General features: G+C 43.0%; 1 protein-coding gene across 1 annotated transcript in view; it reads right to left on the bottom strand.

Annotated features, from left to right (window-relative positions):
- The window catches only part of COL24A1 (collagen type XXIV alpha 1 chain), a 418,688-nt gene that overhangs the window by 79,632 nt on the left and 315,176 nt on the right, over positions 1–23,880 (bottom strand). Inside the window, exons 33-40 of the mRNA XM_073593602.1 lie at positions 21,824–21,877; positions 14,733–14,786; positions 13,852–13,905; positions 10,338–10,391; positions 9,856–9,963; positions 9,045–9,098; positions 6,971–7,078; positions 4,976–5,029 (exon numbers count right to left, since the gene is read on the bottom strand). Coding sequence (XP_073449703.1) covers positions 4,976–5,029; positions 6,971–7,078; positions 9,045–9,098; positions 9,856–9,963; positions 10,338–10,391; positions 13,852–13,905; positions 14,733–14,786; positions 21,824–21,877 — 540 coding nt within the window. The remainder of the gene's footprint in view (positions 1–4,975; positions 5,030–6,970; positions 7,079–9,044; positions 9,099–9,855; positions 9,964–10,337; positions 10,392–13,851; positions 13,906–14,732; positions 14,787–21,823; positions 21,878–23,880) is intronic.

Genomic DNA, 23,880 nt, shown 5'->3' with positions numbered 1-23,880 from the left:
TGGTTATATTCGTGGACATAGAGGGGTTTCTTCACAACACCAGTTGCAGTAGAAATTTGGACCGTCGTGTCTGCATGAAGGGAGGAAAGAACGAAAACATTCTTATTATCCCTCCACTTTACAGCGAGCAAGTTATTACACTTCAAGCAGGCTCTCTCCCCCAGCCTAAGACGGTAATCTACAAGCCTCTGGCGTAAGCCCCGGCGATTAGATCGCACGGTGCCACATGTGCCAATCTGATGATCAAAAAAGTGACTAAAAAGTGGCACGCTCGTGTAATAATTGTCCACATAAAAATGGTACCCCTTTCCGAATAAGGGTGACACCAAGTTCCACACACAATCTTGCCAGCGCTCCCTATGTAATCTAGGCAGTTTGGCGGCTCTACGCGACTCTCTCTTCCCTCGTAAACCATAACACTATATGTATAGCCTGTGGCCCTTTCACAGAGCTTATACATCTTGACCCCGTATCTGGTACGCCTGCTGGGAAGATACTGTTTGAAAAACAAGCGGCCAGAAAACTTAATCAGGGACTCATCAACGCAGACAAATTGATGGGGAGTAAACAAGTCTGCAAAACGTTGGTTGAAGTGGTTTACGAGGGGCCGAATTTCGTAGAGCCGATCGTATCCAGGGTCTCCACGAGGACGACAGAGTTCATTGTTGTTGAAATGCATGAACTGCAAGATCTGCTCATATCGTGCCCTGGTCATGGAGGCAGAGAACATGGGCATATGGTAAATTGGGTCAGTGGACCAATATGACCGCAACATACTAATTTTAACTATGCCCATGTCGAGGGATAGGCCCAGAAAGGTCTTAAATTCGGAAACCATAATTGGTTTCCAATCTCTGACAAGGGAGGACTGGGGATTAGCGGCGATTAATTGACCAGCATACAAATTACTTTGGTTCACAATAGATCTATAGAGATCTTCCGTGAAAAACAGTAAATAAAAATTAAGTGACGTAAAATCAACTGTTTCCACCTGAATTCTGGGTTGGCCAGTGAATGGGGGAAGTATGGGTGCTGCAGAAGTGGTGGACTCCCAATTAGGATTGGCAAATTCTGCAGGAAGGACACTATGGGCACGATGGGCCTGTCTTTGTCTTCTTGGTGGCAGCGGGAGATTACTTGTGCTTGTCACCTCACCAACTTGAACTGCACTTATGGGACTCGCCAGAAAGAAAGAAAGAGGCTTCCATCATATCTAATGTAGAGTGTGGTGGTCCCATCCCTCATGCATTAGACCAAAGAAGAATACCCCCCTTAGTGGGACTTTAATAGACCACCAACTCTTAAGATAAAAAATATGTTTTTAATGGTATACAATAAAAAGACGTGGGAAGGTCTACAACATACAAAAATACATTCCATACAGAAACAGAACAGAAGATATACAGATGAAAATGATCATGTTATATGTACTCTCCTAGGGGTGACATACCCCGATACCCGACGCGTTTCCAGTATTCTGATACCTTCATCAGGGATTTGAGAGTTGAAGATGTTTTACAAATGTATAAGTTCCAATGGAATGATTCTGTGTTCAGGCAGCACTCAGGACACCAAGGTCAAATAAAATATTTCATGGATGCCAGACCCTAATGATGGAAAAGCTGTAAATGTACTGTGTTTCCAACATCAATATATATTGAGCGAATCTACTTGAGGCAGACGATCGTTGGAGCCTATGTAATATAGGCTGCATAACGGGCGGATGAGTATCCAACCGTCCCAAAGTGGATGTATCCTCTGGACGTCCAGGTCCAATATATGGGTGCCTTCCATATATCAGTGCCCAACATCACCACGTGATACTGCAGTGCTGGATGTACGACCAGGGTGTACTAGGCCACTGGTGCTTGCCAGTTCACCAGAAGGATGAGTGGCACTAGTACTGGCTCTCTGCTCCATAGGAGAGCCCTTTGGTTCTTGCACCTCAACAACAGCAGAAGAAGATTGGGGTCTGGTAAGCTTGACCTTGGCAGGGACCACAAATCCGTCATCAGAGCTATCTGTCATGGTGCCACTGTGGTCTACAGGATCGTAGTCTGAGCCTGAATCTGACAGATGAGTGACTTCCTCTTCACTATCTGTCATGCTCAGAAACGTGTTGGCCTCTTCACTACTGTACCTTCGATTTGCCATTTTGGGCTCTAAATTTACTGGTACACTAGTGAGACTCACAGGTAAAAAAGCTCCTAGGCTGTCAGCAATTGTATCAAACGCTACCAAAAAAAACTGTTAGCGATCGCAGGGATCAGGCCTGACTTTGCGAACGCTGCAGTTATGTGTTTAGTGTTTTGTAAGTGACAGTGATCGATCGATACTGCACTTGGGTGGGCTGGGCGGAGGGGCAAAACGCAGGTGTTAGCGGTACTGGCACTAATCTGACGCTGCCTGGGGCGACGCAGACCCTGACTGACACTAAAACCTAACTGATATCACCCGCCGGGCGATCAGGGGGTTAAACCTCTATTGGGTAATAAACGGCGGGTATAAAAAACAAACTAACTAACCAGCGTCACCCGTAACACTTATACAGTGATCACTGGTGAAAAGGTTAACTAGGAGGCAATCAGGGGGTTAAAACCTTTATTAGGTAGTAGTATATGGGGGTAGCTGACCCTATAAAAAGCTGACGATGATCCTAAATAACTAACAGGCTAACTAGCGTCACCCATGACACTTATGCGGTGATCAGAAAAATGATCAATCAGAGATACTGGCAACAGGGGGTGAAAGGGTTAACTGGGGGGGTGATCAAGGGGTTAAACCTTTATTAGGGGGGGTTAGGGGGGTACCCTAGACCTGAAGGAGCCTACCACTAATTGCCCTGCGGGGGGGGGGGGTAATTGGGGGTGATTTGTGTGCCTATGTGTACTGGTGTTAGTGTGCTGTTGGTGCAAACTTCTCTCCTTGGGCGCCGGAATGAAAAGGCTACACAAGGAGAGTTGACATCACTTCCTCTGCTTCTGTTTACATTTCAGAAGCAGAGGAAGCTTCCCATTCGTCAGGAGCGATCGTGAGGGAGAGGCCATAAATCAGTGGCCTCCCCCTCAGGACAGATCGCTCCTGCAACGATGCCGACTGCCTCAAGCACCGGAGGGGGGGCACGATTGCGCCCCCCGGCAGCGGGAGGGGAGTAACGTACCCATACGTTACTCTGCCTGCCCGTGCCATTCTGCCGCAGTATATCTGCATGAGGCGGTCGGCAAGTGGTTAATGTACATTATATGGTCAAAAGTAGGTGGTCTACCCTCCAAATGACCAAATTAAGCTGTTTCCAGATGGGCATTGTTAATGCTACAAAATACAAAGATATTTTAGATAATTGCAACCTTACTAGTTGTGGCAACAGTTTAAGGAAGGTCACTTTCTGCTCCAGAATTACAATGCCCTTGTGCAGAAAGCCAGCTTCATAAAGACATGGTTTGATAAGTGGTGTGGGGGAACTTGAATTACCTGCACAGAACCCTGACCTTTACTTGAACACCTTTGGGATGAATTGGAACAGCAAGCCAGGTGTACTTATCCAATACTATTTGGACCTAACAAATGCTCTTTAGGCTGAATGGGCAAAAATTCCCACAGACACACTACAACATTTTATGGAAGCCTTCCCTGAAGAGTGAAGGAGGTTATAGCACCAAAGGGGAGGTTTGGTGCTATAGCTCAATATTAATGCCTATAAGTTTGTAATGGAATTGCCAACAAGCTCACAAAGGTGTGATGATTAGGTGTCCACAAACATGGTCTCTAATGCCGCGTACACATGATCGGACTTTACGGCATACTTGGTCCAGCGTACCGGATTTCGTCGGACAATTCGATCGTGTGTGGGCTCCAGCGTACTTTGTTTTTCTCAAAAGCTTGACGGACTTAAATTTGAAACATGTTTCAAATCTGTCCGACGGACTCGAGTTCGGTCGAAAAGTCAGCTCGTCTGTATGCTAGTCCAACGGACAAAAACCGACGCTAGGGCAGCTATTGGCTACTGGCTATGAACCTCCTTGTTTTAGTCCATTCGTACGTCATCACGTACGAATCCGTCGGACTTTGGTTGATCGTGTGTAGGCAAGTCCGTTCATTCGGAAAGTCCATCGTAAAGTCCACCAGACAAAATCTGCCGTAAAATCCGCTCGCGTGTACACGGCATTAGGGTCTATTTAGAAATGTTTTTAACCAAGGTTCATACAACTTTCATCTACTTTCATCCACTTTCACACATTTTCTAACTTTATTCAAAATGCATGAATCCTGGGTGAACCTGTGTGAAAACAACCTGTGTGAAAATCTTTAAACAGACCCCATAGTGTATATTTCACTGTACTGGCTAGACCTATTTTGCTTCAAAATGCAGAGAAAGTACTTATATGCAAATTTAGTGCATAGACTAGAGTATGTCATTGTGTTGGTAGACATCATAGTTGGGTTGATTTACTAAAACTGGAGAATGAAAAAACTGGTGCAGTTCCGCATAGAAACCAATCAGCTTTTAACTTCAGCTTTTTCAATTAAGCTTTGACAATAAAACCTGGAAGCTGATTGGTTTCTATACACAATTGCACCAGATTTTGCACTCTCCAGTTTTAGTAAACCAACCCCAGTGTATAATTTCTTTGGCATTTGATGGCAAGCAATTTAATCAGAGAACAGTGGGGATCACTGGGTTGACTCATCTTGTCTTCTTATATCTTTCAGGGACTCCAGCAAAAAGATCACAACATTTTGGTCATTACAGAGCTGATGGAATCTCACTCACCATGCAGCATTTTTGTTAATTTAAAATAAAAGAACAACTTTTTGACATAATAGCCACAACAGCTGGTTGCAGAAAGGAATTGAGAAGTAAATTTCTCACCACCAGATTTGCATAGGAATCGTAGAAACATCTGGCTACTTTGGCCTGCATACGTTTACCCTTACAAATTTTTGTAAGGACTAAAGTAATGGATTATATTCATACCCCATATCCTGGGATCCCAGGCTCTCCTTCCGGCCCCATGGCTCCTAGATGGCCCTGTCAAAACACAAAGATATAACCGTTTTTTATACATATATATATGAGATACTTGATCATATATATATGATCTCAAACGTGCAGTTCATGCAAGACAGCCCAAGAATTTACAGGTACTGGAGGCTTTTTGCCAAGAGGAATGGGCAGCTTACCATCTGAGAAGATAAAGAGCCTCAACCACAAATACCACAAAAGACTTCAAGCTGTCATTGATGTTAAAGGGGGCAATACATGGCATTAGGAACTGGGGTATTTAAACTTTTGATCAGGGTCATTTGGGTAGTTTCTGTTGTCATTATGATTTAAAAAGAGTAAACACAGTTGATTGATAATAAATGGCTTCAGGTTTTTGTGTTATCATTCATATTCTCTGAAACATGGCCAAGAAATCATAAATTCTGCTCATAAACGTATGAGCACAACTGGGGATGAGTTATAAGAGGGCCAATGAGAGCTGCAAAGCTGGAGGTGAGCCTCTGTGTGCCTGTGTAAATCCAGGAAGTGAACAGGCAGCAGCTTCTGCTGCCCACAGTTAAAATGGATGTCAGCCAGACTCAGTGGAGAGAGATTTCTGCAGCATATTTGGCAAGTACAGAATCACAGTATATAAAATAATAGTGGTTGGGGGGAAGCTTCAGAATGGCAAATATGTTTTTATTACAAATTATATAAGCAGACTGCAGTTCCTCTTTAAAGTATAATTAAAAGCAAAACTTTTTTTTCGTTTTGGATATTGTGCAGAGGGATTATAATGCTTGTTAGTCTTTGTTTTTGCTGTCTGTGTCCCGATTAGGGAGAGTCACCCTCCTTTGTCCTGCTTACCATTATCATTGAAAGTGAACGTAAAAGAAAATCCCAAATTTTGGGTTGTCCCCGGAAAAGTAATAGAGGGGAAATCTTCCAATGGGGAGACTAGTTCTGGTGACCTGGGGTCCCCAAGGAATTCCCTTAATTTGCAGAGATTTTCGCTCACTTCCTGTTTGGCCAGGGGACAGGAAGTGAAATTAAATCTCCGCAAAGTAAAACAGATGGCAAAAAAAAAAAATGACAGAAGTTATAACCCTCCCTTGCTCTATCCAAAATAAAAAAAAAAGGTTTGCCTATAGTTCTACTTTAAGAGCCCTTGCACACTGGGGCGGGGGGCGGCGTCGGCGGTAAAACGCCGCTATTATTAGCGGTGTTTTACCGTCGGTATGCGGCCGCTAGCGGGGCGGTTTTACCCCCCGCTAGCGGCCGAGAAAGGGTTAAATACCACCGCAAAGCGCCTCTGCAGAGGCGCATTGCCGGCGGTATAGCCGCGCCGTCCCATTGATTTCAATGGGCAGGAGCGGTAAAGGAGCGGTATACACACCGCTCCTTCACCGCTCCGAAGATGCTGCTGATAGGACTTTTTTTACCGTCCTGCCAGCGCATCGCTCCAGTGTGCAAGCCCTCGGGGCTTTCACACTGGGATGACAGCAGCGGCACTTTCGGGGCGGTTTGCAGGCGCTATTATTAGCGCAATAGCGCCTGCAAACCGCCCCAGTGTGCAAGGGCTCTAATTGAACAAGCTGAAGTTAGAAGCTGATTGGCTACCATGCACAGCTGCACCAGATTTTGCACTCTCCGGTTTTAGTAAATCAACCCCTATGCTTCCTGTGCTGGGATGTACAGGATATTCAGACATCTGATTATGAAAAGCTTTGTAATTGTTCCACTTTGAAAAAATAAGACATCTTCCTGTGTGATCGTGTGGGAAGATAGTGGGATCTTAACTAGCTATGCCCTCTGGAACTGGGAGGAAGGATTTAGCTCACAGGATAATTGCCATTCTTTGATCTAAACTCAGAATTTACTTTACAGAGGCAGATAAACACAGGGCCAGCTTCTGCATGTTGTAAATATAATGTGTGTGATTGCACAAAGATGATGCAAGCCTCATTCACATTTGTGAAAACCTACCACTGGTCCTCGTGTTCCCCGCGACCCTTTGAGGCCCCATTTGCCCTGCTGTCCCTGATCACCGATGCTTCCAATTTCTCCAACTGGCCCCATTTGTCCTTTTTCTCCCTGTGGACAGAAATGATGCGATAGTTATTGTGAGGGCTGATATTTTTTCATAGGATTTCTTTCATGAAAGGACTTTGCAGTGTAGAAATCACTGAGTTCACATCTGTAGTATTTTGGTGCCGTTTTGCATTTGTGTCTACATGGCACAACATGGAAATAAGGAATCAACGAATATTTTCGCAGGTGTTAATGAGTTAGGGCCATGTTAATATTTTTTTTTTTACTTTTAGAAAGCATCTCTTCCTACCTGTAAAAAAAAGCATCCCTACAAATTGAAAATTGTAGTTGTATTTCCTAGGGGACTAAGTGTAGGAAGTATATACAAAATAAACACCCGTGCCCCTGTGTCTCATGTGAATTAAAAATGAAGGGTATAGAGGGTAAAGACAGCAGCTGCACAAGTGAAGGTAGTACTTGGTCCTGTTCTGATCTGTGGGGTGGTGGCAGAGTGGTTGACAGCTCCCCCCCCAACTGCTGTTTGACCATGCTGCTCACAAGGAGACAAATGTCCAACTAGATGTGAGTGGAGGGGGCAGTGACAACACTGCAAAGTGTGGCGCACAATTGTATTCAGCCCCCTTTACTCTGATGCCCCTAACTAAAATCTAGTGGAAGCAATTGCCTTCAGAAGTCGCCTAATTAGTAAATAGAGTCCACCTGTGTGTCATTTAATCTCAGTATAAATAAAGCTGTTCCGTGAAGCCCTCAGAGGTTTGTTAGAGAACCTTAGTGAACAAACAGCATCATGAAGGCCAAGGAACACACCAGACAGGTCAGGGATAACGCTGTGGAGAAGTTTAAAGCAGGGTTAGGTTATAATAAAAAAAAATCCCCAAGCTTTGAACATCTCACAGAGCACTGTTCAATCCACCATCTAAAAATGGTAAGAGTATGGTACAACTGCAAACCTACCAACACATGGCTGTCCACCTAAACTGACAGGCCGAGAAAGGAGAGTATTAATCAGAGAAGCAGCAAAGGGGCCCATGGTAACTCTGGAGGAGCTGCAGAGATCTACAGCTCAGTGTGAGAATCTGTCCACAGGACAACTATTAGTCGTGCACTCCACAAATCTGGTCTTCATGGAAGAGTGGCAAGAAGAAAGCCATTGTTGAAAGAAAGCCATAAGAAGTCCCGTTTGCAGTTTACGAGAAGCCTAAAAGCAAAACGCTATGTGCGATGGAAAACTAACACTGCACATCACCCTGAACACACCATCCCCACCATGAAACATGGTGGTGGCAGCATCATGTTGTGGGGATGCTTTTCTTCAGCAGGGACAGGGAAGCTGGTCAGAGTCGATGGGAAGATGGCTGGAGCCAAATACAGGGCAATCTTAGAAGAAAACCTGTTACAGTCTGTAAAAGACTTGAGACTGGGGCGGAGGTTCACCTTCCAGCAGGACAATGACCCTAAACATACAGCCAGAGCTACAATGGAATGGTTTAGATCAAAGCATATTCATGTGTTAGAATGACCCAAAGTCCAGACCTAACGTCAATTGAGAATCTGTGAAAAGACTTGAAAATTGCTGTTCACAGAAAATCTCCATCCAATCTGACAGAGCTTGAGCTATTTTGCAAAGAAGAATGGGCAAAAATGTCACTCTCTAGATTTGCAAAGCTGGTAGATACATCCCCAAAAAGACTTGCAGCTGTAATTGCAGTGAAAGGAGGTTCTACAAAGTATTGACTCAGGGGGGCTGAATACAAATGTACTCCACACTTGTGTTATTTATTCGTAAAAAATTTAGAAAACCATTTATCATTTTCCTTCCAATTCACAATTATGTACCACTTTGTGTTGGTCTATCACATAAAATCCCAATAAAATACATTTACGTTTTTGGTTGTAACATGACAAAATGTGGAAAATTTCAAGGGGTATGAATACTTTTTCAAGGCACTGTATAATTTAGTGTTCTGCTAAAAAATCAAAAATAATTACTTTCCCATAAAGAAATTACCTTTCTGCCTGGACGACCTCTTATCCCTGGATTTCCCTGTTTGCCCTCTGGACCCTGTTTGCTCATAAAAGACAATTTCAATGATTAAACATTAAACTTTAAAATATTAGTAAATCACAACAGTAAAAAAGAAAGGATTGAAGGTAACTAAACATTTCTTAAAAAAACAGGATTTTAATATTCACGCAAAAAATTCCCATTGTGCAGTATTAAGGAGAAACAACTCCAGCCTACATTTTATGAATGGCTTGTAAAAAGTAGGTGCTGTATTCAGCGAAAAGCAGATAGGGGTATCTGATCTCTGCTATATACAGACCCCTAAACCCTAGTGCACATGGGCTGAATGTTGGGCGGCATTGGCCAGTTAAATAGAAACTGGCAAACATTTGACACATGTGTACTGCATCCAGTCTGACAGAGGTCAGCCGTTCGAAGGGGCATGACTGAAAAAAGGTCTGCCGACCGGCTCCCGGTCAGCGCTTTCAGCCAACGGCTGAGAGCGCTGACCGATGTGTTCTGGCGGGGGGGCCGTCCCCCTGTCAGAACACAATAGAACAGCAGGGGAAATTTCTGTACTAAAATCGGATTGTAAGTACAGCGGCTTCGACCTAAGCTGCCAGTTTTCTTTTCGTTCAGCCTGCTGGGTTGAACAAAATAAAACTGGTAGTGTGTACCATTTTGGGCTGTAAAATAAACCTCAGCCAATGAGTACAAATCCTCATAGAGGTCTATGTGATTATTGTGTATTTATGGTGCATTAGATAAGAGAAACCAAAGCTTCTGCTCATAAAACTGCAGAAAACCTACTTACAGGTAATCCCATTATGCCAGGCCCTCCGACAGATCCCTGGATTCCTGCTATCCCGGCCTCTGCCTTTTCACCAGTCTCTCCTTGAAGGCCAGCATCTCCTGGTTCTCCCTTCAAAACAAGTTTGAGCACTTATGTACATGCCACACTTACTGAGAGTTCAAGGAAAAAAGACACATTGGGGTTGATTTACCAAAGGCAAAGAGACTGTACACTTTGCAAAGTGCAGTTGTTCCAGAGCTTAGTAAATGAGCAGAAGCTCTGATGACTTCCATCATCCAATCATGTGCAAGCAAAAATGCTGTTTTTTTTTATTTTCCTTCCACGTGATTGGATATTTTTTGCACAGAGAAACCTTTACCACATTTAAGCTGTGGAGCAACTGCACTTTGCACAGTGCACAGTCTATTTGCCTTTAGTAAATCAACCCCATTGCGTAATATAACAAATGTCATATGAAGACAGACATGATGGCATGAGTTTACCTTTGGGCCATCTTTTCCCTGGACACCTTCTTCCCCTGGTGGACCTGGTTCTCCCTGTTTAGTGCAAAAAAAAAGATGTATAGTTAACACAAGCCAAACGTATTTGAATGGTTTAGGGTTAGTTAACATAGCCCTAACATTGAACTTCTCTTACAGTATTTGTTTCCCTTTTGGACTGTTTAATATACCATTGGAAGTATGTTGTTATATCTTTTTAGTACGTTAAAAAAAAAAAATGTTAATTATGTCAGAAATGTAGAGCTGTCATGTGTCCTCTGCACACTTCCTGTGTTATCTTAAAGAGCCCTCCTAGTTCTTATCTATTACAGAATTATTAACCTTTATGCTGTGGAGATCTGAGAGAAGGAGTGGTTGAGTAGTTTAGCCAAAAACACTGAGCAGGGCTGACACCACCCAGTCCACAAATTTGCTATGTGCTGTCAGCCCACAACAGAGCTTAAGAGCTGAGTGCATTTCTGGCAGAGCTACAGGTATTTTTCTGTACTTGCAAGGGATAAACACAGGACGTATGCAAGTATTGCAGATATGTACTGCACATGTCTTAATTTATCTTGCCTTGACATATGCTTTAAATTCCAATTAGTGACACATGCTGGAGAGTTAAACCACCTGACACATTCAAAATAGGATTGGGACTCTTTTGGTCACATCTTTGCCCTTGGGTTCCTTGGACTGCACACATGCTGTGGCCATTTTAAGAGTGTTTCTCTTTTCCTATTGGATCTGTGTTAGTTATTGTACATTATGGAGAATGCATCAGGTGGAACTGAGCCACCCAAAACTCTCAGAGGACAGGGATTACAGCAAGAAGGTCTCAGTGTTGAAGTATTCAAGACATATAAAAAGCCGGGGGCTGACCCAGCCAACTAGGCTCCCTTTAAAGATTACATATTACTTAAATGTAGGCTGATTCTTTAGAAACTAATAGGGCTTGTTGAAATTGTGTTATTGACAGGCAGTGAGGAGGTATTATGTTACCTGCTCTTTGCCTGTTTCAACCCCTAAAAACGTGCAACAAACATAAAGGGAACAGCTAATGTAGCAATAAAGAGCTTTATTAAAGGTAAAATTATACAGTTAGGCACAGTTGCTGTCCATGCAAGTGAAACAGGCCATTGTAAGGCTTCAAAAATGAAACAAATCCACCAGAGAGCTAGCAGCAACATTAGGAGTGGCCAAATCAACAGTTTGGTACATTCTGAGGCGAGAAGAACACACTGGTGAGCTCAGCAACATAAAAAGGCCTGGACATCCATGAAAGACAGTGGTGGATTATCACAGGATCCTCTCTATAGTAAAGGAAAAACCCATTCCCAACATCCAGACAAGTGAAGGACACTCTCCAGGAGGATTGTCAGAGTCTACAATCAAGAGAAGACTTCACAAGAGCAAATAGAGAGGGCTCACCACAAGGTGCAAACCATTCATAAGCCTGAAGAATAGAAAAGCTAGATTAGACTTTGCCAAAAACATCTAAAAAAGTCAGACCAGTTCTGGAAAAGCATTCTTTGGATGGATGAAACTAAGATTAATCTGTACCAGAATGACGGAAAGAAAAAAGTGTGCAGAAGGCTTGGAACAGCTCATGATCCAAAGCACACATCATCATCTGTAAAACATGGTGGAGGCAGTGTGATGGCATGGGCATGCATGGCTTCCAGTGGCACTGGGTCATTGGTGTTTATTGATGATGTGACAGAAGACAGAAGCAGCCGGATGAATTCTGCAGTGTTTAGAGATATACTGTCAGCCCTGATTCAGCCAAATGCATCAAAGTTGATTGGATGGCGCTTCACAGTACAGATGAACAATGATCCAAAACACACTGCAAAAGCAACCCAGGAGCTTTTGAAGGAAAAGAAGTGAAATATTCTGCAATGGCCGAGTCAATCACCTGATCTCAACCCAATTGAGCATGCATTTCATTTGCTGAAGGCAAAACTAAAGGCAGAAGGACCCACAAACAAAGAACAACTGAAGACAGCTGCAGTTAGAGCCTGGCAAAGCATCAGAAAGGAAGAAACCCGGTCTTTGGTAATGTGCATGGGTTCCAGACTTCAGGCAGTCATTGCCAGTAAAGGATTCTCAACAAAATATTAAAAATTAACATTTAATTTCAGATTATATTCATTTGTACATATCCATTGGAGCCCCCGAAATGTATAAAAATGGTTGCAGTTTCTAAAATTTGTACTTGATATTTATGTTCATCCCCTTGAATTGAGGCTGGGTTCACACTAGTGCGAATTGGATGTGGGTTTCCCTGCTTCCAATTCGCATGCCAGAAGAGTGTGCCCAGCTCTATGAAGATGGTTCACATATCTGCGGGGCAGCTGCGGTGGTTAGCACAGAGGTCCTGTGCGCCTTTGGCTCAGTTGCATAAATTTGGCCCTGATTCATCCCTGAAACAGAGAACAGGAACGCACCGGACCCATGCTGTGAGACGCATCTGGCAACAGTGTGAACCCAGCCTAAAGCTGAAAGTCTGCACTTCAAATTCATTTGGATTGTTTCGTTTTAATTTTATTCTGGCGGCATACAGAGCCAAAAGTATGAAAATTTTGCCTGTGTCCAAATATATATGGACCTAACTGTATAAACCATAACTTATTTACCAACATATAAACTAACTTAAAGGACACAACTTCATGAGTTTGCAGGTTTCAAAATGTAGGATGTAAGACCTCATTATGATAGATCTTGTGTGCAAATACATTGAGTAGTAATTAGCTATATTGATTATTGCTCTAATGGTTACAGAAGTAGATAAAATAGATCATCATAGGAATGTTTTCCCTCTATACAAGCTAATCACTGATCATTCTAAACAAGCAAATGAGTGTACCTGTGGTTAGAAACTTATGGAATGACCTTTTTCATGCTTCCAAGCTTGCCCAATTAAAAAGCAGAGTTTAGTAATGCACATGAAGAAATATCTTGAATGCAGATCTTTAGATAGGTATGATGTGTGTGTTGTGTTTTGTTTTTTTTTTAAGGGTATGATATATAAAATTGTAATCTTAGGTTACAGCTAAATTTTCTTATTTCGAAAAGGGGTTCATTTTTGTATTGATAATCATGTTATACATAATCTATAAAAGCTGGTTTGAGACATTTTGAGTTTTTTTATACAGATACTTCTGTAACTTCTACTGGGGTAAGCGTGGAAACCGCTAGATAAAATATTTGAATGGGACTAGAGGGACTAGAGGGATGCAATTGGCTCTGTATATGCATTTTGGAAAATGCCACATAATAAGTCAGCACTATACAGTATAAATATGGGAAATAAACACAATTATAAACTTAAGTCTTGAAGTGCCTTGGAATTTACAAGCAAGGGCATAAATCTGTCAGTAGGCCAAAAGTAATTTGAGTAGCCCAGATCAGCTGCTCCCCTATGGCAACCACTGTGAAAACCTAATACAATATAAATAAGACAATGCAAAAGCTATCCTAATATTACAAGGAACCCACAACACAATGAACTTACCCGTACGCCTGGCTCTCCTGGTGCCCCAACATTTCCCATAGGCCCATCGTCTCCCTGAAATCAAATAAAAATTAACTCTGTGCTAATTTAGCAAAGATAATCTCCGCTATTCCACTTTGTTAAAATAAATCTAAAGCCAAAACTTTGTTGTTTTTTTTTTCATTTTGGATAGAGTAGAGAACATATAAATTTTTTTAATTCTCATCTGTGCACCATTGGGGAAATTTCCCTTCACTTCCTATCCTGTAAACACAAAAGGAAATGAGAGGAAATCTCTTCTAAATTAGGAAATTTCCCTCTTAGACAAATGTCACTAGGACATGTACCTCCATCGTCCCCTCTATTCAATTCTATTAAACCCAAAAGCAAACATTTATCATATTGCAGCTTATCAATTCTTAGATGTGGTGGGTGCATTCATTTTCTTTTCATGGCTTTTTTTCCTTATTTTAATCTGGTGATCCTGCCAGCAATTCTGTTGTTTTTCAACAGAGCAAGCTCTCTTGCAGATGTAGCAGTCAGAGACAAACCATGTATTACTGACAGGGGTGCTTAAAATGGCCAGCTTTTATTTCTTTATTTACCGTTATCCCCTTCCATATGATTCCTTCAGGTTGGATTTCCTCTCCTCTTTCTGCCTCAAAAACAGAAGTAAAAGCCTATCTCCCCAGTAGGAGAGCAAAGAAAAAAACACTGACAGAGGCCTTAAGCATCCCCTACTCTATGCAAAACAAAAAAATTGGTTCAGATATCCTGTACTCTTATTAGCAATTTCCCATGTCCTAAATAAGTTTGTGTCTGTAAACTGTATCCTCCAAAAAAATGGCTGCTTCCCATGTGTGTAGGCAATGTGTACAATTTCAGACCACACTAATATTCACCTTAATTCCAGGATCTCCTTGAGCTCCAGTGTCCCCCTCAGTCCCAGGTGGTCCCTAGAAAACAAAAATTAAAAGTAACTATTAAGGTTAGCAGTAAAAAATGATTATTAATATGGAAAGATACCACAAACAAAAAAAGCTTGGCTATGCAGCTGTGAGAAAGTAAGCAGTTACATAGTTACATAGTTAGTCCGGTTGAAAAAAGACACAAGTCCAGCTAGTTCAACCATAAAAATAAAAAATAAATTAAAAAAATAACATCACACAATCCCATATACCCAATCCTATACCCACAGTTGATCCAGGGGAAGGTGAAAAACCCCAGCAAAGCATCATCCAATTTGCTACAGCAGGGGAAAAATTCCTTCCTGATCCCCCGGGAGGCAATCAGATTTTCCCTGGATCAACTTTACCTATAAATGTTATTACCCAGTTATAATATGTACATTTAGGAAAGAATCCAGGCCTTTCCTAAAGCAATCTACGGAGCTGGCCAGAACCACCTCTGGAGGGAGTCTATTCCACATTTTCACAGCTCTTACTGTGAAGAAACCTTTCCGTATTTGGAAATGAAATCTCTTTTCCTCTAGATGTAAAGTATGCCCCCTTGTCTTCTGTGATGACCGTAAAGTGAATAACTCAACACCAAGTTCACTATATGGACCCCTTATATATTTGTACATGTTGATCATATCCCCCCTTAGTCTCCTCTTCTCAAGAGAGAATAAATTCAGTTCCTCTAATCTTTCCTCATAGCTGAGCTCCTCCATGCCTCTTATTAGTTTGGTTGCCCTTCTCTGCACTTTCACCAGTTCCCCAATATCCTTTTTGAGAACTGGTGTCCAAAACTGAACTGCATATTCCAGATGCGGTGTTACTAATGATTTGTACAGGGGCAAAATAATATCTCTCTCTCTGGAGTCCATACCTCTCTTAACCTCCCTGGTGGTATTCCCGAGTCTGACTCGGGGTGGAATTTCAGAACCAAAAGCGGTAACCCCAAACCAGACTCGGGATTGCATCGCAGGATCCAGGAAGAGCTTACTTACCTTGTCCCCTGGATCCTGCGATGTCTCCCCGCAGTGTGAGCGACTCGTCCTCCGCTCGATGTATCACAGCGCTGGGCTCCGTTCCCTGCGAGTGTTGCGACGCACGGGGACGGAGAACAGCGCCAAATTCAAAAAGTTAAACACACACAATACATATACAGTACACTGTAATCTTACAGATTACATTACTGTATGAAATTGTTTCACATCCCTTTTGTCCCCAGTGGTTTCTCCAGTGTCCTGCATGCAGTTTTATATTATAAAAACTGTTCTTTCTGCCTGGAAACTGGAGATTGTCCATAGCAACCAAAACCGTCCCTTTATATGTAAAGTGGTTTTAGACCAGCTAGAAAACAGCGATAATAAATTAGAATCACTCACAGAATTGAGCGATAGTGATTTGTGGGGAGATCCGTCATCAAACACTGAAAAGTAATGACAGCGACAATTCTGCAACTGAGCAAATTTCAGTGTTTTTGATTTGCTTACATTATTGAATAATTTTTATTATTATTATATTATTATTTGGTATAATTATTTATAGTTATTTATTATATTATAATTTATGATTTCATGTTTCAAACTTTATCATACCCGAGATGTCTACTAGACTCTTGTTTGGACAGATTTAAGTGAGTTATTCCTAAGAACTACAGGCCTACAATATAAAACGCCAAATTTCCATGCAAAATAATTGTACCGCTTTCAGCATCAAAAATATGAATAATCATACCGCCAGGGAGGTTAATACAAGAAAGGACTTTGCTTGTTTTGGAAACAACAGCTTGGCGTTGCATGTTGTTATTGAGCATATGATCTACCAAATCCCCCAGATCCTTCTCCACTACGGATCCCCCCAGTTAGACTCCCCCTAATATGTATGATGCATGCATATTCTTAGCCCCCAAGTGCATAACTTTACATTAGACAGTGCATTGAGGTTGGCTTGTAAATTAGAGACATCCTGTAAGGACGTTATTCCACTGTATAGTTTGGTGTCATCTACACAGACTGAAATTGTACTTTTAAGCCCAGACCCTATATCATTTCTAAAGATATTTAAAAGCAAGTTTCTGCTGTTCAGTTTCTTTAGCTAACTTATAGTGCTCTGGAAATCCTTTGTTGTGTATTAAATGTTTATTTGTAAAACAAACAATATATTATTATATACATATATTATACCAGGGGTAGGCAACCTTTTGAGCACAGTGTGCCGAAAAATGTTCTTCAAAGAAATTGAGCATGCCGATTTTATAACAAAAAAAGTCAACTTCACACTCTCAATGACCAAAAGCATTTTTTATAACGTAAATGCTGTAAACTACTTTGGTAGTGAGAAATTAACATCCTGCACTCTCACGCCTCAGATCAGCCCCATTCATGCACCTTCACACCTCAGATCACTGTCCCTCCTGCAATTCTGTTTCACTCTGTACCCCCCTGCTCATCTGCCCCACCACTATAACCCCCTGTGCATCTGCCCCACCACTGTACTACCCTTCACATCTGCTCCACCACTGTACTACCCTTCACATCTGCCTCACCACTGTACTACCCTGCACATCGGCCCCACCACTGTACCCCACTGCTCATCTGACCCACCACTGTAACCCCCTGCTCTTCTGCCCCACCAATGTAACCCCATGCTCATCTGCCCCACCACTGTAACCCCCTGCTCATCTTCCCCACCACTGTAACCCCCTGTACATCTGCCACACCACTGTACCACCCTGCTCATCTGCCCCACCAATGTACCTCCTTTCTCATCTGCCCCACCAATGTACCCCCTTTCTCATCTGCCCCACCAATGTACCCCCTTTCTTATCTGCCCCACCACTGTAACCCCCTGCACATCTGCTCCACCACCGTACCCCCATGCTCTTCTCTCTCACCGCTGAACCATCTTCTCATCTGTCCTAACACTGAAATTATCTACTTATCTGCCCCACCACTGTAACCCCCTTTCTCATCTGTCCCATCACTGTACCTCCTGCACATCTGTCCCACCTCTGTTCCCCCTGCTCTTCTGCCCCACCACTGTAACCCCCTGCTCATGTGTTCCACCAATGTACCTCTTTTCTCCTCTGCACCCCTCTGCACATCTGCCCCACCTCTGTACCCTCCTGCTCCTCTGCCCCACCACTGTAACCCCTTGCTCATCTGTCTTACCAATGTACCTCCTTTCTCCTCTGCCCCAACACTGAACCCCTCTGCTCATCTTTCCCACCACTGTAACCCCCTTCTCATCTGGCCCAACACTGAATCCCCCTTGCTTATCTGCCCCATCACTGTACCCCCCTGCTTTTCTGTCCCACCGCTGAACCCCCTTCTCATCCCTCTCACCTCTGTACCTCCTGCACATCTGCCCCACCCCTGTACTCCCTTGCTCCTATGTCCCACCAATGTTACCCCCCTGCTCATCTGCCCCATCAATGTACACCCTTTTCTCATCTGTCCCACCACTGTACCTCCCTGCACATCTGCTCCACCGCCGTATCCCCATGCTCTTCTGTCTCACTACTGAATCACCTTCTCATCTGTCCTAACACTGAACCCATCTGCTCATCTGCCCCACCACTGTAACCTGCTTTCTCATCTGCCCCACCAATGTACCTTCCGCACATCTGTTTCACCTCTGTACCCCCCCCGCTCTTCTTCCCCACATCTGCCCCACTGCTCTACCCCCCCTACTTTTTTGTTCCACCACTGAACACCCTTCTTATCTGCCCCAACACTGAACCCCCCTGCTCTTCTGTCCCACTGCTGAACCCCCTTCTCATCTTTTCCACCACTGTACCTCCCTGCACATCTACCCCACCGTTTTGCCCTCCTGCTCATCTGTCCCACCTCTGAACCCCTCCTGCTCATTTTCCCCACCGCTGTACGCTCTTCTCATCTATGATACGCGTGATATGCAGAGTGGTGAAAGGAAGCAGAGATGAGACACATCTACCTGTCCTGGCACATTCATCCTGCTGATCCAACTCTTGCATCCAGCCCACGTGCTTGTATGTGATGTGTGTGATGTGTGTGATGTATGTGATGTCACATACAAGCATCTGGAATGGATGCGCAATGATGAGCTCAGGTCAGGGGCATTTTCTGAAAGCAGTGGGCCTGTGTGCAGGATCATAAGTTGAGGCCCCCCACAGCTGAGAAAAAGTGCGGCGCTCTGCACCACAAGAAAAGTTGGGTGCGATTTTAATTGCGCTGAATGCTGGCTGTGGCTTAAAGGGACACAGAGTGCCGGGGTTCAGTAGTAAGTGACGTAAAGGTTCAGGAAAGATTTTAAAAAATTGCCCAGCAGCTCAACAGTAATTCCACAAACTGTCACCTGATTGGGGTTTTCTCAATCACAGTGAAATCCCTTCTTTCTGAAATTGGTAGTGGCAACCAAGCAAGTCATCTTCCTCCAGAAGGTGGGCGGGGCTAGCAGGACTGTGATTGGCTTTAGCAGTGGCCAATGACAGTCCTCCTCCTCCTGGAAACAGGGACCCCCCCCCCCAGCAGAGCTGCACCAAATCTCTTCCCAATCACAAAAGCTGACGATCGCAGCTACAGCAAGGTTAGAGAACCAAACAATATTTCCCATCTTTTACAATGTGTGGGGGCACAGTGCCTCCCCTTCAGTGCAGGTGCGGGAACTCTGAAATTGGAATGCATTAGTGTCTCACTGACACTTCCCTGCGGTGCTCTGCTGATGGGGAGGGAGTCGAGTGCCAGCAAAAGAGGCTTTGTGTGTCGCTTGCGGCACCAGTTACGGGGGTTGCCTACCCCTGTATTATACTATGTATACACTACCATGCAAATGTTTTAGGCAAGTATGAAAAAATGCTGTAAATTAAGAATGCTTTCAGAAATAGAAGTGTCTATAGTTTATTTCTAGCAGTTAAATGGAAAGTGAGTGAACAGAAGAGATATTCAAATCCAACCAATATCTGGTGTGACCTCCCTTTGCCTTTAAACCAGCATCAATTTTTCTACAGTAGGTACATTTGTTCACAGTTTTTGAAAGAACTTGGCAGGTAGGTTGTTCCAAACATGTTGGAGAACTAACCATAGATCATTTGTGGATGTAGGCTGTCTCAGATCCTTCTGTATCTTCATGTAATCCCTGACAGACTCGATGATGTTGAGATCAGGGCTCTGTGGGGGCCAAACCATCACTTCCAGGACTTTCTTGTTCTTCTTTCCGCTGGAGATGGTTCTTAATGACATTGGCTGTATGTTTGGGGTCGTTGTCCTGCTGCAGAATAAAGTTGAGGCCAATCACGCACTTCCCTGAAGGTATGGCATAATGAATAAGTACAATTTTGACTCATTAGTCCAGAGCACTGGCTACCATTTTTCTGCACCCCAGTTCCTATGTTTTTTGTGTATAGTTGAGTCGCTTAGCCATGTTTCCACGTCAGAGGTATAACTGAACAGTAAGATGGGTGTACCTGGGTCTCACTGGTTTCCACCAGTTCTCTGCTGATGGCACTGCTGGACATCGTCTGATGTCGAAGAGAAGAAATCATGATGTTTCTCTTATCTGCTGCATTAGGTTTCCTTGGTCGACCACTGTGTCTATGTTCCTCAACATTGCCGTTTCCTTCTGTTTCTTCAAAAGAGCTTGAACAACACATTTTGAAACCCCAGTCTGCTTTGAAATCTTTGCTTGCTGATTAGAGGTAGAGAGCTTGCTGATTCAGTTTAACTACCGTGTGTCTTGTTGCTGTGCTCAGTCTTGCCATGGTGTACAGTAGGACCTGTGACATGAAACTGTTTTCCACAACCTCACCTTTGTAGTAGAGTTTGGATGTTCCTCACCCAGTTTTAAGTCTCCTACACAACTGTTTCTGTTTCAATTAACTTGTTAAATTCTTTATCAGATTTTACGTCATACAGGGATTATCAGGGCCTACAGGCTTCCACAAAACAACAAAACAGCATGGCAAGGAGCATGGTTCACATACAGAAATTCTGTTTAAATTAATGACTGTGTTTCAAACTACATATGAAATTGATGATCCTTAGCACCTGCTTGGTATAATTGGTTAATCATATGCCCGACTCTAATCCTAAAAATGTTCTGTCTTTGAAGCCAAAGGGTAGTCACCAAATATTGATTTGATCTACCCTGTTTCCCCGAAAATAAGACCTAGCATGATTGTCGGTGATGGCTGCAATATAAGCCCTACCCCCCAAATAAGCTCTAGTTAAAGTCCTTGTAGGTCTTATTTTCAGGGTAGGGCTTATTTTCGGGGAAACAAGGTAGGGCTTATTTGGGGGGTAGGGCTTATATTGCAGCCATCACTGACAATCACGCTAGGTCTTATTTTTGGGGAAACAGGGTAGATCTTTCTTCTGTTCGCTCACTTTGCATTTTGTAAACTGATAAAAATAAACAATTAAAATATATATTTTAGAAAGCAGTCTTACTTTACAGCATTTCTTCACGCCTGCCTAAAACTTTTGTGGGGAAAAACAGCAAATAAAAAAAATTTAGCATCTACAATTGCTACATAGGTCATAATTGAATCTGAATGTTATTAAAATTACCTTTACCCCCCCCCCCCCATGTCATATCCTGCTTGTGTGATTGGCTTATTGATTTTCCCAGAAGTATGCTTTAAGAAACAAGTCAGATTTTGGGCATCCCCTGCAACAAAAATGTAATTTTTGGTGAGATATATTCCAAGGGAAAACATTTCTAAAGGGATGCAGACCCTGCTACTTTCCTCATTAGAACCCTGCAAGTCCAGCAGCTGATTGCTAATTATAAAATCACTCCCATTTACATTCACTTTGCACATGGACACAGACAAACACACGGCTATTTCTTTAGAATAACAAAAGGTAGACATCTGCAACAAAGTTTGGTAAAATCCCAGCAATGTACATTGATCACCCAATGGGGAATGTTTTTTTTTCCCTCTACAAACGTGTTATGGGTTACTATTTCAATTTTAATGATCAGGGCACATATATCACAACATGCACTTAGACATAAAAACAAAAGCATAAAAAGGCCATGTGCCTAACCTAGCCGGAGCTTACCTCAGGGCCTGTTTCTCCAGGTGGACCCGCGTCTCCTTGTGGCCCCCTTTGTCCCTAACAAATGGAAGTAAAATAAATTTATATATATATCTATCTATTAGTAACCCAGGAAAGAATTTTGATTATTCAGAAAGATATATACTGTAGTAAAAATTGTCAGCACGGAAATGATTAAACTCTAGGAGCTGGCCTGTGTAATGCAGCACACAGGGGGTTAGAATAAACACAGAGCTGCAGTCGAGCTCATATTTATTGTCATATTTGGAGGCAGCCATGTGGGGTCTGATGGTTTGAACCCAAGTGCATTTTCTTTGTAACTGAACAAATTATAAACATCTGCTTTAATCCTGGCAAAATGAACTTCAATGACATGTAAATCTGCTCTGAATTACCCAATACGGTTGGTGAATCGCATATAGAGGCCCATTGTTGTGTAAATCATTATGAAAACCAAGAAATGTTTTACAAATGGGGTACTAACCTATCTGATTGTAGGGGTCACAGAGTGGCAAAACAGCACGCATCTACAGAGAAGTTACTGAATCGTGTAACAAGAGGCCTACGTAACATTGTGACCTCCCTTGTCTGGATATATGATATAAAATATTATTGTGCATATACAGACATATTCAATAAGGCAACACAAAGAGCAATGATAATGAACACAGTGTGGTAACGCATAGCAGCCAATCAGGCTTCAGTTACCTACACCGATCGGCCATACGATTATAACCACCAATTATACCCTATCGAGGCATGGACTCCACTAGACTTCTGCAGGTATGCTGTGGTATCTGGCACCATGCTGTCAGTAGCAGATCCTTTAAACCTTGTAAGTTGTGAGCTGGAGCATCCATGTATCAGACTTGTTTTTCCAGCACATCCTACAGATGCTTGGTTGGATTGAGATCTGGAGAATTTAGAGGCCAAATCAACACCTCAAACTCGTTGTGTTCCTCAAACCATTCTTGAATTCATCAGACCAAGCCACTTTCTTCCATTGATCCGTGGTCCAGTTTTGATGCTCACGTGCCCATTGTAGGTGCTTTTGGCTGTAGATATGGGTCAGCATGGACATCCTGTCTGTGGCTATGCAGCCCCATACACAAAAAGTTACTGTGTGTTCTGACACCTTTCTATCGGAATCAGCATTAACTTTTTCAGCAAATTAAGCTACAGAAGCACTTCTATTGGATATGGCTACACAGACCAGCCTTCGCTCCCCATGTGTATCAATGTGCCTTGGCCACCATCCATGACCCTGCCCCTGGTTTGCTGGTTTTCCTCTCTTGGACTACTTTTGGTGGATCCCAACCACTGCAGACTGGGAACATCCAACAAAAGCTTGAATTTTGGAGTTGCTCTGACCGAGTCATCTAGCCATTACGATTTGGCCTTACACTTGCCCATTTTTTCTGCTTTCAGGCCATCAACATCAGGGACAACATGTGACCAGTTATATTGCTTTTGGCACTGCTAAAAGTAGAGGTAAAAGCATATCCCTGTGTCCCCAGAACATGGAGTGCAGGCTTATCCTTATACCAATCCAGAAAACTAGTAAGTGTAAAAAGCAAAGAATCACCGCTACTCCTGACCAGCCTAATAGAATAAACAATAAGGAGCGGCCTCAGCCTACATGTCTTCACCACACCACACACCCTGTAGCATTTCACCCCACCCACTATGAGTAAGCCCCTGGTGGGTGAGACAAAATGCATCAGGGTGTGTGGTGTGGTGGAGAAATGTAGGCTTAGGCTGCTCCTTATCGTTTATTCACTTGGGCTGGTCAGGAGTAGCAGTGATTCTTTCCTTTTAACACTTACTAGTCAGGGACAACATGTTCACTTGCTGCCTAATATATCCCACCCTCTTTCAGGTGCCATTGTAACAAGACAATCAATGTTATTCTCTTCACCTGTCAGTGGTTAGAATGTTATGGCTAAGCAGTATAAAGTCTGAATAGTTTACAGTGGTGTCACCTCCCTACCCACAACTTGCCAATTGGACAGAGAAAGAACAGCAGCATAGCGATAAGTCATCAAGTCTGCTCATGCTTC

The sequence above is a fragment of the Aquarana catesbeiana genome, linkage group LG07, assembly GCF_042186555.1.
Source record: "Aquarana catesbeiana isolate 2022-GZ linkage group LG07, ASM4218655v1, whole genome shotgun sequence".
NCBI classification, from domain to species: Eukaryota; Metazoa; Chordata; class Amphibia; order Anura; family Ranidae; genus Aquarana; species Aquarana catesbeiana.
Note: the sequence above shows the minus strand (reverse complement) of the source record. Positions and strands in the feature narration are given on the sequence as shown.